The sequence below is a fragment of the Bos grunniens genome, chromosome 16 (genome assembly GCF_055505025.1).
Source record: "Bos grunniens cultivar Pamir isolate PY7600 chromosome 16, Bosgru_T2T1.0, whole genome shotgun sequence".
In the NCBI taxonomy this organism is placed as follows: Eukaryota; Metazoa; Chordata; class Mammalia; order Artiodactyla; family Bovidae; genus Bos; species Bos grunniens.
The window spans coordinates 23,687,572-23,705,197 of NC_141180.1; the positions used below are offsets into that span (position 1 = coordinate 23,687,572).

General features: G+C 34.6%; 1 protein-coding gene across 10 annotated transcripts in view; it reads left to right on the forward strand.

The window, feature by feature from the left end:
* Positions 1 to 17,626, forward strand: part of COP1 (COP1 E3 ubiquitin ligase) — a 222,977-nt gene that overhangs the window by 62,662 nt on the left and 142,689 nt on the right. For 7 of the 10 annotated variants that reach the window (XM_086342422.1, XM_086342423.1, XM_086342429.1 and 4 more), the window contains 2 exons: positions 8,845 to 8,904; positions 12,262 to 12,338. The exons of 2 other annotated variants lie outside the window; for them this stretch is intronic. In XM_086342422.1, the coding sequence (XP_086198548.1) occupies positions 8,845 to 8,904; positions 12,262 to 12,338 (137 nt within the window). Of the gene's footprint in view, positions 1 to 3,446; positions 3,543 to 8,844; positions 8,905 to 12,261; positions 12,339 to 17,626 lie in introns of those variants that run through there. One more of the 10 variants, XM_086342432.1, reaches the window with a different exon arrangement.

The window sequence follows — 17,626 nt, forward strand, 5'->3', positions numbered from 1 at the left end:
TGACATATGGAAGCAAAATGATTAATTCAGTACCCAACCATCATTGCTATAGCAAATTCTTTGGAAAAGTGATAGTTTTTTCTATTTCATATATACTTTCTGCCCTCCTAAAACAACATCAGATTGTTTTGCGGTAGTTTTATGTGGTTCTTTTTATATTAGACTTTGAACTCATTGAATGAAATTAAGACATAGGAAATTACTTGATAATGAATCAGTTAAGTGAACAGTCCAAACATAAGGATAAAGTGAAAGTGAAGTCGCTCAGTCGTGTCCGACTCTTAGCGACTCCATGGACTGTAGCCTACCAGGCTCCTCCATCAGTGGGATTCTCCAGGCAAGAGTACTGGAGTGGAGTGCCATTGCATAAGGATAACTGGGGATTAAATGAAATGGCCGATTATTATCTATGATCTGAATTATTAAGGTTTTCTTTTCTCTCTGAGATTTTTTACACTTCTCTAGAGTGTCTTAATGCTTGCAACATATTTAGATTTGAAATCGTTTCAGGCAAGAAGGATATAGCATATAACTATAAAATAATACAGATTGACCAGAAGGTCAGTTACTGCTTTTGATTTTTTTCCCTCAAGATTAGTTTGCAGACTCTGGAAATTAGCTTTGTGATTTTATGCAGAACTTCCAATAGGGCAGTTGAATCTGCTTTTCAGAGTTAACATACTTACTTATTCAGGTGTCACATCTTGCTTTTAGAATTGTAGATTTAATTTTTAAAATTTTTTTTCTATTGACTCTCTTTTGAGTATTAAGAGAAGGGAATATGCAAGGCACAGAGTAGGCATTTTCATTAATTATTTATTTCTGTGTAACAAGTTACCCTCAAAATGAATGGCTTAAAAACAGCAAACATTTACTATCTAGTGTCAGGAATCCTGGTGTAGAATAACTGAGTGCCTTGGCTCAGGGTTTCTCACCAAGTGAAGCAATCCAGGTGTTGGCCAGGGCAGCAGTTATCTTAAGGTTCTATGGGGATAGGAATGCATCCAAATTAACTCATTGGCTGTTGGGAAGAGATACCAAATTCTTACCACAAGGGCTTCTCCATAGGATAACTTACTCCCTGGCAGCTGACTTCCTCAGAGTGAGAAAGCCAGCAGTCACATGCTTTCTGTAGCTTAATCTTGAAAGTTACATCTCAAGAAATGTTTTGTTTTTTCTATTAGAAGCAAATTTTTGGGTCTAGCCCACACAAATAGGGAATTACACAGGTTATGGATTCTGAGGTAGGACTCTTTGGAGGCTGTCTTAGAGCCAGCCTGCCACAGCACTCAACAAATATATGTTTTTAAATGAACATGCTATTCTTTCTTCAAAGTTAGATTGAACAAGAGGGCTCCAGTTTCTATGTAAAAACCAGTCTCCTTGGTGCAAATTTGTACCAGCATTTGAACAATTTGCCTTACATTTCATTCAATTTAATTTTAAAATATACTTTTGGTCATTTGTAGTACCTTTTTAATTCCTTGTAATAGGACAGTTTTGAGGGACCTTGGTTTCCTTTTGGTTTTGTTTGAAGTTTTATTTTGAATATAAATATATTGCATTTTAATATTTTTATATGAAATAAAGCATAGAAAAGTTTGTAAAACAAATTATAGTTTAAAGATTCATAGCGCGATCATCCATGTAACCACCATCCTGATCCAGTGATAGATTTTTGCTAGGACTCGTAAAACTCTCTGCCTACCCTTTCCAGATGATAGTCTTTTCCCTTGCCTTTAGGTAGTCAGTATTCTGACATCTCTGTTTTTCTTTATTGTTTTAAAGTCTAAGTATTTTTAATTTATAAGTCTCTGCTTTTGAATTAATATAAATGCACTTCTGCCTTATGTAATGTTTTGTTCTTCTCTTTGGCTCAGTGTTAAGATTCATCCCTAGTTTTGTATATGGCTATAATTGATTCCCTTTTGTTGTTGTATAGTATTCTATTAATTGAATACACACCATTTTTGTTATTGCAAACAATGTTACTATCTTATATATATATCTTATCAAGGTATATATTAGAATATATATCTCAATGCTTCATATGTAGAAATGAAATTATTAAGTCATAGGGTATGTACATCTTCAAATTTAGTAGATAATGCCAAACAATGCCTGAGTGGTTGAATTGGTTACTCTTCCTGCAGGAATTGTAGGAATGTTCCTGTTGTACTATATTCTTGCCAGTACTTGATATCAGTAGACTTTTTCCAGTTTAGCTCATCTTGGGATATGTATTGGTATCTCTTTGTGGTTTTAAGTTGCATTTCCCTGATGGATAATGAGGTTGAGTACTCAGTACTATAAATTGGCCATTTGGATTTTTGTGTATGTATGAAGTACTTGGTTTAAGCTTTGTGCATCTTTTCTATTTCATTGATTTTCCTTCTGGTTTGCTTATATATTCTAGATAAAAATTCTTTGTTCTATCTATCTATCTACTTAGCTATAGCAGATCTTTCTCCCCCTCTAATTGGGCTGCTTTTTTCATTGTGTTAATGATGTTATTTGATGAAGAGAAGTTTCTGTCTATAGTGGAGTCAAATTTATTAGTCTTGCCTGTTATAATTAGTGCCTTTTCTATTAGGTAAAGAATTCTTCTCCACCTGAAGTCTGCTTGAATCTTTTATTTATTTTTTTTTCCATACATATATCTATAATCTACTTGGGAATTTTTCATATGAATATCCAGATGTCTAAGCATCCTTGATTAAAAAATTCATCCTTTTCCCATTGCTTTGAAATACCACGTCTCTCATACATCATGTGTCCATACATACATGGGTCTATTTCCAGGATCTCTCTTGCTCCACTGGTCTGTTTTTCTGTCTTTCTGGCAATACCACATTGTATTAAATACTAGAACTTTGAAGTAAGTTACTATTCTTTTTTAGGAAAGTTGCAGCTATTCATGGCTCTTTGTATTTCTCTATAAATTTTAAAACCAGCTGATACATTTCCATGGTATACCTGCTGTGATTTTTATTGGGATTACTTTGACTCCATAGATCAATTTGGGAGGCTCTCTTTACAGTATTGAGCCCTCTAGCCGTTGAACATGGTATTTCTCTCTGTATATATAGTTCCTTAAAAATGGCCTCCAAAATTTTGATATTTTTCAGGATATTATTCTTACATATCTATTTTAGAGTTGTCCTTAGGTCTTCAATCATTTTTATGCTACTCTAAGTGATGTCTGTGTCTTTAATTTCAGTTTCTTACTATTTATTGCTGGCATATAGAAATGCAATTGATTTTGACACATACTTTTTTTTTGTATCCAGCAACTTTGTTAAACTCATTGATTCTAATAATTTATTTGTAGATTATTTTGTATTTTCTTTGCACACATCATCATCTGCAAATAATAACAGTTTAGTTTCTTTCTTTATGATCCTTATATCCTTTATTTATTTTTCTTGTCTTACTCTGCTGGCTAGGATATCCGGTACAGTGATGAATAGAAGTGGTGATAGCGGGGCATCCTAGTCTTGGTGCTGATCTCAAAGTGAAAGCTTTCGACGTGTCACCATTAGGTATGATGTTTTCTGTAGGTTTTGGGTAGGTATTTTTTTAATCATTCAAGGAGCTAAGTTCTATTCCCAGTTTCCTAAGAGAATTTTTTTTATAATTATAAGTGGGGGTTGAATATTCTCCAAAATTTTTGTGCAGTTGAGATGATATAATTTTTTTTCATTATATTAAAATGGATCATTATTTGTTTAACATTAAAAACTCTATCAGCTTTGCACCTAGGGTGACCAGCTGTCCTGATTTGCCCAGGAGTGTTCTAGTGTTATCACTGAATGTTCTGTATTCTAGATAAGTAGGACAGTTGTTTGCCCTCTTTGGCTCCCTTATTGCATCTATATTCACTAATAAGGTTGTTCTTTAACCTTTTATACACTGATCTTGTCCGGTTTTGTTATAAAGTTGGTTTTATCAAATTGGTTGGAGAATGTTTCCTCTTTTTCTGTTTTCTGGAAGAATTTGTATAATCTAGGATGAATATCTTTGCTGAATATTTAAAGATTTTGCTGGAAAAGCTATATGGACCTGTTGTTTGCAGAAACTTTGTTGATTCATTTACTGCTTATTCAGATTTTTGTTTTAGATATCATTTTTGACATGTTATATTTTTTCTAAGAGTTGTCTGTTTCTTCTGAGTTTTCAAATTTTTTAGTATTAGATTGGTCTTAATACTAAGCTTTTAATACGCTAGAGTTTTTAGTGATGTCTTTCATTCCTGACTCTGCTCATTGGTGCTGTACATTTTTCTGTTTGTTTGTTTTGATCAGGTCATGTCAGGGATTCAGGGATGTATCACTTTTATGAGTTTTATCCAGGAACCAGCTTTTTCGCTTTGTTTATGTTCTCTATTTTATTTTTGTTTTCCATTTTCTTAATTACCCTCCTTAGAATTACATTGTCCATCCTTCTACTTCTTTTGGTTTTATTTTGTTGTTTCTCTTCTAATTTGTTAACTTGGATATACATATTAGTAGGCAGACTTTATTTTTAATAATAGACACATTTCAGGCCATAGTTCTTTTAGTTGCATCTAATAATTTTGGTATGGCATTTTGTTTGTTATTCCTTAGTTCAATGTAGTCTCTAATTTTCGTTATACTTTTTCTTAGGCATGTGGGTTATTTATAGATAAACTTGTTACTTGGATATTGGGATTCTTTCATTTAAAAAGAGGTTACTTATTTTATTTTTGATTGTGTTGGGTCTTCATTGCTGCCTGTGGGCTTTCTCTAGTTGTGTCAAGTGGGGGCTACTCTTGGTTGCTGTGCACGGGCTTCTCATTGTGGTGGCTGCTCTTGTTGCTGAGCACAGGTTCTAGGCACACAGGCTTCAGTAATTGTGGCTCATGGGCTCTAGAGAGCAGGCTCTGTAGTTATAGTACATGGACTTAATTGCCCTGTGGCATGTGGAATCTTCCTGGACCAGGGATCAAACCCACATCCCCTGCATTTGGAGGTGGATTCTTATCTACTGTACTACCAATGGAGACCTTTTTTTAAAAAAATTATGGATTTCTGTTATAATTGCATTGTTATCAGAAAATAATTTGGTTTTTATAGTATGATATTTGCACTGTCACATGTTAGTTCATTAAATTTTGAAATATTTGTGCTTGTAAAGAATGTGTTTCCTGCAGTTGCAGTGTGGTAAGAATGTTTTGCATCCTGTTGAATCTTTGGTTCTTTGTTGTATCACTAACTTATTTGAGGTGAATTTCTTGTATACAGCAGAGGTTTTTCGTTCACCCTGCCGGACTCAGTCTTATAATTTTGTATTTAAACCATTTACATTTAATGTAAAAGAGTTTAAGCCTGCCATTTTATTATGTTGTTGTTTCTTTTCTCTTTTGATTTTTTGTTATTATGTTTTTTCTTTAAGAGTTACTTCATTGTATTTCTATTTTTTTAAAGACATTTTTTAGAGCAGTTTTAAGTTCACAGAAGAATTGAAAAGATGGTACAGAGATTTTCCATATACCTCATAGTAATACACATTTAAATTTCCTCATTTTTTTTTTTATGACTTGAAAGCTCATTTCTTCTTAGGACTGAATATTATTCCATTGTCTTTATGAACCACTGTTTATCCATTCATCTGAAGGACATCTTGGTTGTTTCAAGTATTGTTAATTATGACTAAAACTGCTATCAATGTGTTTTTTTGGAATTGAAGTTTTCAACTCGCTTGGGTATATACCAAGGAGTGTGATTACTGGCTTCTATAAGAATATGTATAATTTTTAAAGAAACTGCCAAGCTGCCTTTCAGAGTGGCTGTACAATTTTTCATTCCTACCAAGAATAAATGAGAGTTCTTGTTGCTACACATCTTTTTCAGCTTTTGGTGTTGTCAGTGTTCTGGATGTTGGCTATTCTAATTAGTATACAGTGCTTTTTTTAAAAATTTATTTTTAGTGCTTTTTTGTTTATATATATATAGTATTATTAATCTTACTGCTTTTTTTTAAACCAGCTTTTCTTTTTTCTGGAAGTTTATCAGTATTCTTTTGTTCAGTTTTGAATATTTCAGATAATTGATGAGGTCTTGGCAACTGTAATTTACTAATTAGCTGTAAAAAACAAAATTAAGATACTGAATTTAATACTTCAGCATGTTTTTATTCAATCATGCTGCTGCTGCTGCTGCTAAGTTGCTTTAGTCATGTCCAACTCTGTGCGACCCCATAGACAGGCAGCCCACCAGGCTCCCCCGTACCTGGGATTCTCCAGGCAAACACACTGGAGTAGGTTGCCATTTCCTTCTCCAGTGCATGAAAGTGAAAAGTGAAAGTGAAGTCGCTCAGTCGTGTCTGACTCTTCGCGACCCCATGGACTGCAGCCTACCAGGCTCCTCCGTCCATGGGATTTTCCAGGCAGGAGTACTTATTCAATCATAGTGAAGGTCAAATAAATGAGTGCCAATGATACCTAACTGCACCAAAGCTAATGTCAATTAAAGGGGGTTCTATTTTTGAATTCTTTTATGTTTTAGTCTTAAGGGATTCAGAGACTTCTGTTCTTCACTTTTCAAATTTTTAAATAATTTCTTTGGGTTGTAATACAGTATACTGTATTGAGAGTGCTTGCTATTGATGACTTGGACTGTGCTCTCAAGTAGCATTTCTCCATCTTCTGTATTTATTATTATTATTATTTTTAGTACCCCCCAAAGTCACTATAATGTTAAGGCAGATTTGATCCAGAAATTTGTCAGTTTTCATTCCCGTTTGTGGTCTGTTTTCATTTAGATAATGACAGTTCAGCTTTATGAACTTTCTTCATGTGTTTCCAAAACATTCTTGGTCTCTGCTTTATGCTTTTATTCTAGATTCTGCCTCTCTGGTTTATGAAACACATTTGCAGAGTGAATTTAGCCTAGTTGTTCCTTTTGCTTTTTAAAACAGTTATCCTTTATCTTCTATTTCCTCATACTATAATGTCTTATATTGATGCCTGAAAGGACAACACTTGTTTCCTTTATTCATTACCTCTCTCCATATTTCTGGCCACCAAATGTGTAGGTGATTTTTTACACCAGCTAGTTCTCCAGTTCTCTGTAGATAAAGCAGAGTGTCCTGGAAATCAATTCAGGTCAATTCTATCTAGCACTGTTTACTTGGAGTTGGCCCCAGATTCCACTGGTTGAGGACTCAGTCCCATAAGACTGAGCTGCCCCTTCAGATCATAATTGCATGTCCAAGAAGTCACTTGTATATTTAACCTACTGGCTATAAATTGGCGGTTCCCATGTCCCCCTCCAAGAATGTGATAATTTGCTAAAATGGGTCACATAACAGGAAAATAGTTTACTTACTGCATCATCAGTTTATTGTAAAAGGATAGAACTGAGATATGTGGGAAGGGGCATGGAGCGTCCATACCCTCTCCAGGTGTGCCATTCTCCCAGCATCCTCATATACTCCCCAACCTACATGTTCACCAACCCAGAAGCTCTTCCCTAGACTGAATTCCATGAGGCCAAGGGCTAGAGTTTTCTAAATCCCGTTCTTCACAGTACTTAGCAAAATGTTTAAGATTGGTCAATATTTGAGTTAATATATTATCAACTGTCTATATATTGCCTCAGAAGAAAACATGCTTAAAAATCTGTTTATCCTTACTAGTTATCAGGTAAAATAAAGGTAAATAATAAGGTCCTGTTTTCAAGTAGTAGTGTTATAACATAGTAGTTAACGGCATGAATTGTGGAGCTGCCTTGATTTCAACTCCAGTTCTGCTGTGTACTTACTGCGATCTTGGGCAAGTCACTTAATCTTTCTGTGATTTATTTTCCTGTATAATACTTCCTGTTGCACACCTAGCAATAAGTATTACATAAATATATTCATTATCATTATTTTATATTCTAAAAACTGGCTCAGGGGTTTTCCCTGAAAGTTCAGTGGTTAAGACTCAGCTCCCAACACAGGGGGACATGGGTTTGATTCCTGTTTGGGGAACTGAGATCCTGCATGCTGCACAAAAAATAAATGGCCAAAAAATAAAATTGGCCTCAATATATTTGGCTTAGATTAAGACAGCCACTTATATATAATAATTATAGAAATTTAAATCTGATAGTGTTTCTGGAAAGCAGTTTTGTTTCATGTAGTGAAGAGTTGCTATTTCTCTTGATCAAATGATTTCATTTTAATAATCTCAATAAAATTTGGAATGCAGACTCATAATCTAAAATGCAGACTCATGGTTCAGAATTACTTATGATTGTCAAATATATCATTAAATATAATAATTAAAATGTTTGCATTTTAAAGGCATGGAGAAAAGTTATGGTGCAATAGGCAAAATGTCAAAGATGAGGCATAATCTTAAATATGTTTTAAAAAATGCATAAGAGGGTAACTTGTGATTGCTTTTGGGTGGTAGAATTTAATCTTCAAGACTTATTTTTATTTTAAAAATGAGGTTAACAACTGACATGCTGATATTAATTGCTGACAGTTAAATGAGGTGATTTGAAAGTTCTTTGGATATCTTTGTTTTTATTAAATCATATTATTGTTCATCTTTAATATTTTTATTATAAAGTCAATTATTCTATTAAAGAACGATTTTCTTAAATATTAAGTCTTTACATTTACTTTTTAACATAGGAATTTGCATAAAAACTGCTTTTTTTTTAACATAAAAACTGCTTTTTATCTGCAGTTTTTCACCCCTACAGTTTACCATTAGTGCACAATTTCCTAAAAATCATATTCCAAATGTAAAATTACTTTATGATTGTGGTGATGCCAGTGTGGTTTGGTTTAGGCTTTTTTTTTTTTTTCCCCCTCTCTAATCTACAGCAACTGGAGCAGATTCAGAAGGAGTTAAGTGTTTTGGAAGAGGATATCAAAAGAGTGGAAGTAAGATCAAGAATTTCTTACATCTCGAGTAGCTTTTCAATTTCATGAAAATTTTGCTTTTCCTTTAAATTGCTGCATTAAGTTAATGGGATTGGTGTCCGTTACATAGAAAGTAACAGGCATAATTTCTGCAATAATTTATTAGGAGCCCTTTTCCTCTGAGTTAATGATCAAAAGTTAGAGTTTAAGCAGTTAGTAAACAAAGCTAATATTTGCATCAAGAGGGATGTTACTTTTCTTAATGTTTGCAAAGAATATTTTCAAAGTAGAGACTGATATATCCTGTTTTTCTATACTTTGGTGAGTTGAACAGTAATGATCCAGTTGCCATTCAGTCACTCAGTCGTGTCCAGCTCTTTGTCACCCCATGGACTACAGCACACCAGGCTTCCCTGTCCTTCACCATCTCCCAAAGCTTGCCCAGACTCATATGTATTGAGTTGGTGATACCATCCAACCATCTTGTCCTTTGTCTTCTGCTTCTCTTCCTGCTTTCAATCTTTCCCAGCATCAGGGTCTTTTCCATTGAATCGGCTCTTTGTATCAGGTGGCCAAAGTATTGGAGTTTTAGCGTCAGCATCAGTCCCTCCAATGAGTATTCAAGATTGATTTCCTTAGGATTGACTGGTTTGATCCCCTTGCAGTCCAAGGGACTCTCAAGAGTCTTCTCCAACACCAAAGTTCAAAAGCATCAATTCTTCAGTGCTTAGCCTTCTTTATGGTCCAACTCTCACATTAGTACATGACTGCTAGAGAAACCATAACTTTGACTAATGCCAAAGAAGGTGAAGTAGAACAATTCTGTGAAGACCTACAAGACTTTATAGAACTTTATAGAACCCGAAAAAGATGTCCTTTTCGTCATAGGGGACTGGAATGAAAAGCAGGAAATCAAGAGATACCTGGAGTAAAAGGCAAGTTTCACCTCGTAGTACAAAATGAAGAACTTGTAGTACAAAATGAAGCAGGGCAAAGGCTAACAGAGTTTTGCCAAAAGAATGCACTTGTCATAGCAAACACCCTTTTCCAACAACACGAGAATACTCTACACATGGACATCACCAGATGGTCAATACCGAAATCAGATTGATTATATTCTTTGCAGCCAAAAATGGAGAAGCTCTGTACAGTCAGCAAAAACAAGACTGGGTACTGACTGTGGCTCAGACCACAAACTCCTTATTGCAAAATTCATACTTAAACTGAAGAAAGCAGGGAAAACCATTAGACCATTCAGGTATGACCTAAATCAAATCTCTTACAATTATACAGTGGAAGTAATGAATATATTCAATGGATTAGATCTGACAGAGTGCCTGAAGAACTGTGGATGGAATTTCATAATATTGTACATGAGGTGGTAATCAAAACCATCCTCAAGAAAAAGAAATGCAGAAAGGCAAAATGGTTTTCTGGCGAGGTCTTACAAATAGCTGAGAAAAGAGAAGCGAAAGGCAAGGGAGAAAAGGAAAGATACACCCATCTGCATGCAGAGTTCCAAAGAATAGCAAGGACAGATAAGAAACCCTTCCTAAGTGATCAATGCAAAGAAATAGAGGAAAACAGTAGAATGGGAAAGACTAGAGATCTCTTCAAGAAAATTAGAGACACCGAGGGAACATTTCATGCAAAGATGGGCTCAATAAAGGACAGAAATAGTAGGGACCTAACAGAAGCAGAAGCCATTAAGAAAAGGCGGCAAGAATACACAGAAGAACTATACAAAAAGGATCTTAATGACCCGGATAACCACAATGGATCACTCACCTAGACCTAGACATCTCAGAGTGTGAAGTCAAGTGGGCCTTAGGAAGTATCACTACAAAGCTAGTGAAGATGATGGAATTCCAGCTGAGCTATTTCAAATCCTGAAAGATGATGCTGTGAAAATGCTACACTCAATATGTCAACAAATTTGGAAAACTCAGCAGGGGCCACAAAACTGGAAAAGTTCAGTTTTCATTCCAGTCCCCGGGAAGAGCAATGCCAATGAACGTTCAGACTACTATACAGTGGCCCTCATTTCACATGCTAGCAAAGGAATGCTCAAAATTCTCCAAGCTAGGCTACAACAGTACGTGAACCAAGAACTTCCAGATGTTCAAGCTGGATTTAGAAAAGGCAGAGGAACCAGAGATCAAATTACCACCATGCGTTGGATCATAGCAAAAGCAAGAGAATTCCAGAAAAACATCTCCTTCTGTTTCATTGACTACTCTAAAGCTTTTGTGTGGATCACGAAAAACTGTGGAAAATTCTTCGAGATGGGAATACCAGACCACCTTACCTGCCTCCTGCAAAACCTCTATGCAGGTCAAGACAGAACAATTAGAACTAGACATGGAACAATGGACTGGTTTAAAATTGGGAAAGGAGTACATCAAGGCTGCATATTATCACCCTGCTTATTTAACTTATGTGTAGAGTACATCATGCGAAATGCCGGGCTGGATGAAGCACAAGCTGGAATCAAGATTGCCAGGAGAAATATCAATGACCTCAGATAGGCAGATGACAGCACCTTTATGGCAGAAAGCAAAGAGGAACTAAAGAACCTCTTGATGAAGGTGAAATAGGAGAGTGAAAAAGCTGGTTTAAAACTCAGCTCAAAAAACGAAGATCATGCTATCTAGTCCCATCACTTCATGGCAAATAGATGGAGAAAAAATGGAAACAGTGACAGATTTTATTTACTTGGGCTCCAAACTCTCTGCAGATGGTGATTGCAGCCATGAAATGAAAAGATGCTTGCTCCTGGAAGAAAAGCTATGACTAACCCAGGTTCAGTCCCTGGGTCGGGAAGATCCTCTGCAGAAGGGAATGGCAATCCCCTCCACTCTTCTTGCTTAGAGGGCTACAGTTTGTGGGGTTGCCAAGAGTTGGACATGACTGATTGACTAACACTAACACACACCTAGACAGCGTATTAAAAAGCAGAGTCATTCCTTTGCCAACAAAGGTCTGTTTAGTCAGTTGCCATACTTATCTTAATATTTATCAGTAGGTTCTCACCTAGATTAAAAATGATTAGCTAGTTCACTGTTCACATAATGTACAGTATGTCTCATTAAAAATATTTACATTTGTCTTTTTCTGCATTTGATGGCTTCATTAGTAATGAATAATATTTATTAAAGAATTTCTAGTTCTTTAAGTATGTATGTCATGAAAAAGACTTGTCTCGTAAGTTTCAGATATCCTTGCTTTTGTACTCTCTGGAGAGGAAACCTTGAGAAATTTGGATGTTGAGACAAAAAGGAACTGATAAAACCTGGGATTGGAAAGAAATAAATAGCTCCTTTTGACTTATACATCGTCTCTTTGGAGTGGCTATAACTCTAATAATTGTGCTTCCAGGAAATGAGCGGCTTATATTCTCCTGTCAGTGAGGATAGCACAGTGCCTCAATTTGAAGCTCCTTCTCCATCACACAGGTACAAAGCTTGAAACCTGTAATTGCTTTGGATTTATATTATAAAGTGCAGATATGGTATTAGTCCTTGGTAGCCTTTTCCATGTAATGAACACAACTCCTGAGAAATTACTTTTGGTCATGATGTAGAAATGAGATTCAGATGGCCCATCTATTTCCTTTATGCTTTAAATTTCATGCCAGGGATAGTTAGTAGAATATTATAATACTGTGAATTCAGTAATGAATTAATAGTTTGGTGGATTTCTCAAAATAATGGTAGCTTTGAATAATATTGTGAATTAAAATCAGATGACATTGAAAATCTATAATTTGAGAAAATGAAATGGTAATATTAGGGAAAAGTTAGTTAAACTAATACCTTTGTCTTTGCCACTATTCCTGTTGAATTAGGTAGATCTGTTTGTTTAGACATCTCTGCTAGTTTCTTTATAACTCCCCATTATTAATTTAATTAAGTCTTCCCTTCTGTATTCTCTATAGAGCAGGAATTACGTATATCTTGCTCATGACTGTTTCCCTAGATTTTAAGTAGTGGTAGTGACTGGCCTCCTTCAGTATGTTTTTGTAAAATATGGTAAATGTCTATGGTCTCTATGTAAATTTAAAGTTCTATTTATGAAATATCTACTGCCTAACATTTGAATTTGAACTTTTTTGTTGTGTTCAGAGCAAGAGAAATTTTACATGTTTTTAATCCACTGCTAATCCATTCACGATTGTGGTCCAACAGAAGCTTTTTAGACAGATAGTTTTAGGATAACACACGGATTTTCAAGCAGTCCAGTGACAGTACAGGAGATTACACTAACTTCACGGCCGGTGCCAGATCAGGAAAGCCATTTTACATCTAGTTTGGGATGATAGTGGGGAAGGGACACAAGGAATATTCTAGTAAAATAACATTCCTGGTATGTTTAATATATTTCATGAACTGTTTTATAGAGAATCCGCATGAGTGCTGAGTGATTCTGGGGTCACTTTACCTGTGTAATTCAGTTTGTTTTTGTCCATATTTTATTTTCTTTAAAATACTTGGGAATGATTCAGTTTAGCTTAGCATTCACTTCCTGACATACGTGGGATCTGTGTAAAAGGAATATTTATTATAGTGCATCCAGGCAAATAAAAGTTGTCACATCACAATGTCTTCTCTAATAAACTGATAATTCTCATTATCATATCACTCTCTGTCTATGACTATGTCTATGACTAAAGTCTATCACTTTATTTCTATATAAATATCACTTTATTTCTTTCTATCTGTTGTGGCCAGGTCTTTGTTACCATCTGAGCTATGAAGGAAGCCCCTGGTCTTTGTTAATCTCTCACTGATCTTTGTTAATCTCTCACTGGTGACATTTAATAACATATTAACAATATAGTATTATGTTCATTTAACTGGCTTTTTAAAATTTAATGCCTCTGATGCACTGGGCACTGTTTTAAGTGTTGAATGTAGCTGGAAAGTCCCTTCCTTTATGGAACTTCCCTTTGGGTGTGTGTGTGTCTGTGTGTGTGTGGAGGTTGAGGGAGATGCTAAATAAGAAAAACTAAAATATAATATTTGTACATGACATATAAGTAGTATCCTAGGAAGGAAGTTAGACGTATTAGAAAGCTGACACATGAATGAAGTGAAGAGAAGAGGTAATAAAAAGTCACGGGGTAGTTTTGAGTAGGGTCTATTTTAGATTATAAAATACTTACGGGGTTCACATGTAGAGGACAGAGACTAGACTTTCTGTCTCTCCCAATCCCCTGCAATTGGAAGCTAGGAGGAATGTTAGGAATATTGCAAGAATCCGTAAAGAGGAAATGGTGGACTTTTTATTGGATTTTATAGGATTTTATTGGTGGAAGAGAAGAGAAGTGGTTGTATTATAAAGTGGCCAGTCCCATGAGAGATGTAGGAATTCATGATGTCTGTGAAAACTTTGTTGAATTACTAAAATCGTATGGAACACTATTGTCAGATGATGTGGTCAGTTAGACTGGTTCACAGTTAAAGACGGAAAAACAGGCAAACATGATTTTCTTCAAAAGAGTGTTTTGATTTTTTCTTAAAATACATTCTTTATCACAAGATTTGAGAGAGACACTTGGGAAAACGATGGTAGCTTTGAATATTCTTGGGAAATGACCCTTAAGATGTGGAATTAAACATGGGAAGAATGTTATGCTATCAATATTGAAGTTTGTTTTATTTTTAAGAAATAGTATACAGTTGAAATATAATCCCCCCCAATAATTATTATCATCATTATATAAATGCCAGATTTTGTTCTTATTCCTCATTGTAATGTTTTGGTCTCTTTTTAAGAGGTTTACTTTAAAAAAGAGTTTTTGTGGATTCATTCATTTTTTGTGGATTCAGGGTAAATCCCTTACATTGATTTTGGGTTTATGGTGAGGGTTATGTATTTAATGTAAAGAGAAACAGAAGACATATAAGTATTGATGTTACACCTCCCTCCCCAGGAATTTGTCTTCTGTATACCTTAATTGTCATATCCTGTCTATTCTCTTCCAGCTGCCTTGTTTAGACCCCAGGTATCTCACAGAGTCATGCAATAGTCTTTTAACTGTACTCCTACAGTGTATTGTGAGGAATCGCATCATGTTACTTTCCTTAAAATCATTCAGTGACTTTCCATTGTATTTAAATTGGCTTAGATCCTTTTGTATGGCCTTCCATAATCCCCTTTACCTTGCCTACTATTTTTGTGCTTTAGAATTGAATTTAACTCCCCAAATGGGCTATTAGGGTAACTTTACTTATATATTATTTTTTTGCTGAGAAACTCCTCTGTTCCTCTCTTAAGTAGCTCCTCATCCTCTAGCCATCTCCAACGATCCAGCCAAGGATGAGCTTTATTCTTTTTTGATACACCAGTTCCCTTAGAAAATGAAGTGGAGGAAGGAAGTGCAAGGTAGAATTAACTACCAGTTTTTAAAAACATTTTCTATTTACTTTGTTCCTGTTCTGCACTGTGTGTGCTAGTTTGGGTAGATTTCCCGTGCTGTACTATAATGCTGTTAACACTGGGATTTTCTTACACTCCCACATTTTTATATGAGCATTTATACATAATAGAACTTAAAATAGGTTTTTGAGTAAGTGTATGTGTCACCTAGAATGTAGTTTAATTTTCATAGCTTGTGAAAACTTGATTGAAGCATGACCTTTAGTATACTTAATAAGTAAACTAATTAATCTTTAAAAAAAAAAAACTCAGGCTTCATTGGGGTGAGTGAAGTTGGAGGTGAGTATGTGATTATTTCCTTAATAAAATCAGTTTAAATTTAGTAAAACTTTTAAGCCTTCATTCATTGCAAATTTTTCTTATTAGAATTAGTTCAAACCTGAAGATTGCTGCTTTTAGGGCATTTTTAGTTCTTTAGATTCTGAGGAAAGAAGTCTTCACAATTCAGAGGATAAACTATAGCTTATACTTCTTTGTTACGTGGCTCTTTGTATTAAATTATGAGTAAATTAGAGAGTGATAGGCAAGCACAGTCCTGTTTAGCTTTTGCCAAATGACATTTTTTTTTAATCCGAGAGTATGAAATATTTTAGTCAAATCTTCTTAACAATGACAGTGATAATTTGGTTTAGATTAAAATATTCTTAGACTGAAAAAACCTAAAGTCTAAAGTTTAGATTTTAGTCTTCTTCAAAGCCATTTATTGCCAGTGGTTTTGCTTGTAATTTTTAAAATGCATCTCATTGACGTGATTTCTGTCTTAGAAATAATTGTCTCATAATTGCTTCATTCTTTGTCTTTAATCAAGCAAGTATTTCAGAACTGTTGTTTATTATTCGCTAACCTCTGGTTTTAGAACTCCAAAGAACCTGGTTTAAAGATAATGTATTAGTTGAAGCTTCTCTGTTTGCTTGGAGGTGAATATATGCTTTAATATGATCCAGATAGTTACTAGAGTTAAATTTGCAGGATAACTCTTGATTTCTTGTGGTAAAATAGTAAATAAATACAAAACAAATAGTAAATAAGATTTATCTAGAATCTCTGATCTTTCAAATGCTTTTGCCAGTAATAGACTTGCTATTGATCATATTTAATTCATTTTTTAAAGACACATTCGTAAGTTTAAATTGTGAATTGCTTATTTAAGTTTTCTGTAGTATAGAACAGAATAAAATTTATAGGTAAGACTTTTATATAAGACACTTTTGTTTTTATTTAACTACTTTAATTAGATATTTTTAAGACTTAAACTTTCATTTGTCTGTCATTTTTGACAAAGGTCCAGATAAATCAAAATGAAGGGAAAAGCCAGGGGTCACTTTAGAGATGCTAGAATTATTGAACTATTATTAAGAATATTCTTATATGTGTGTGTATATATATATAGATGGATAGATACACAGACATACACTAGTGGGTCAGTACCTTATGAATTTGTAAATTTCATAATTTGATTGAATAAACTGATAAAGTTCAAGGAATTTGGTATTATGTAATGGCTCCTGGACCAGGATAAGAAATTACTCTTTAACTCACACAGAACTCTATGTAGTTTTGCTTACCCCAGTGACACCCTGCCTTCTCCAGGGTTGTTAAAAAAAAAATGTGTGTGTGGTGGGGAAAGGGTGGATGGTGGTTATAATGGCTCTTTGGTGTAATGAATGAAAATGATCTCATCTTCTGTATTACTGCATATTGGGTCTTTGACTGGATGATGACCCACAACCAGAGTAGTATCAATGGTATTATTATTCACATAATAATGCTTACATTTTTGGTACTTTTTTGCAATTATTATTGGTTCAACTGCTTTTATTTTACTTGGGGTGGTAACTTTTTAAAATTTTATTTACTTTAATTTTTATTTATTTATTTTGGCTGTGCCACAGAGCTTGTGAGATATAAATAGTTCCCCAGATAGGTTCGAATCTGGGCCCTTGGCAGTGAACGCATGGATTCCTAACCACTAAACTGCCAGGGAATTCCCCAAGAACACTTTTTATTAAAATGTAGGAGTTAAAATGTTTTTATGCTCAAGTCTAACTCAGTGCCTTACAGATTGGTCGCTAATTTATTATATATTTTAAACAACTCTTCTACATAAACCTAGAAGTTTCTTTTGTTTTAATTTTTTGTATTTCTTCTTATTTTTCCTTTTTTTCTTAAAAAAATTTTCTTTTTTTTTTTTCTTTTACGAACCCTTGTGTTAAAGGCTGACTTTGAGCAGATCACAGCTAGGGAGCTGCTATACTATATACGAAAGCCTGACCGAAGCAGGTCGTCTGTGGGTGGTTTAGCA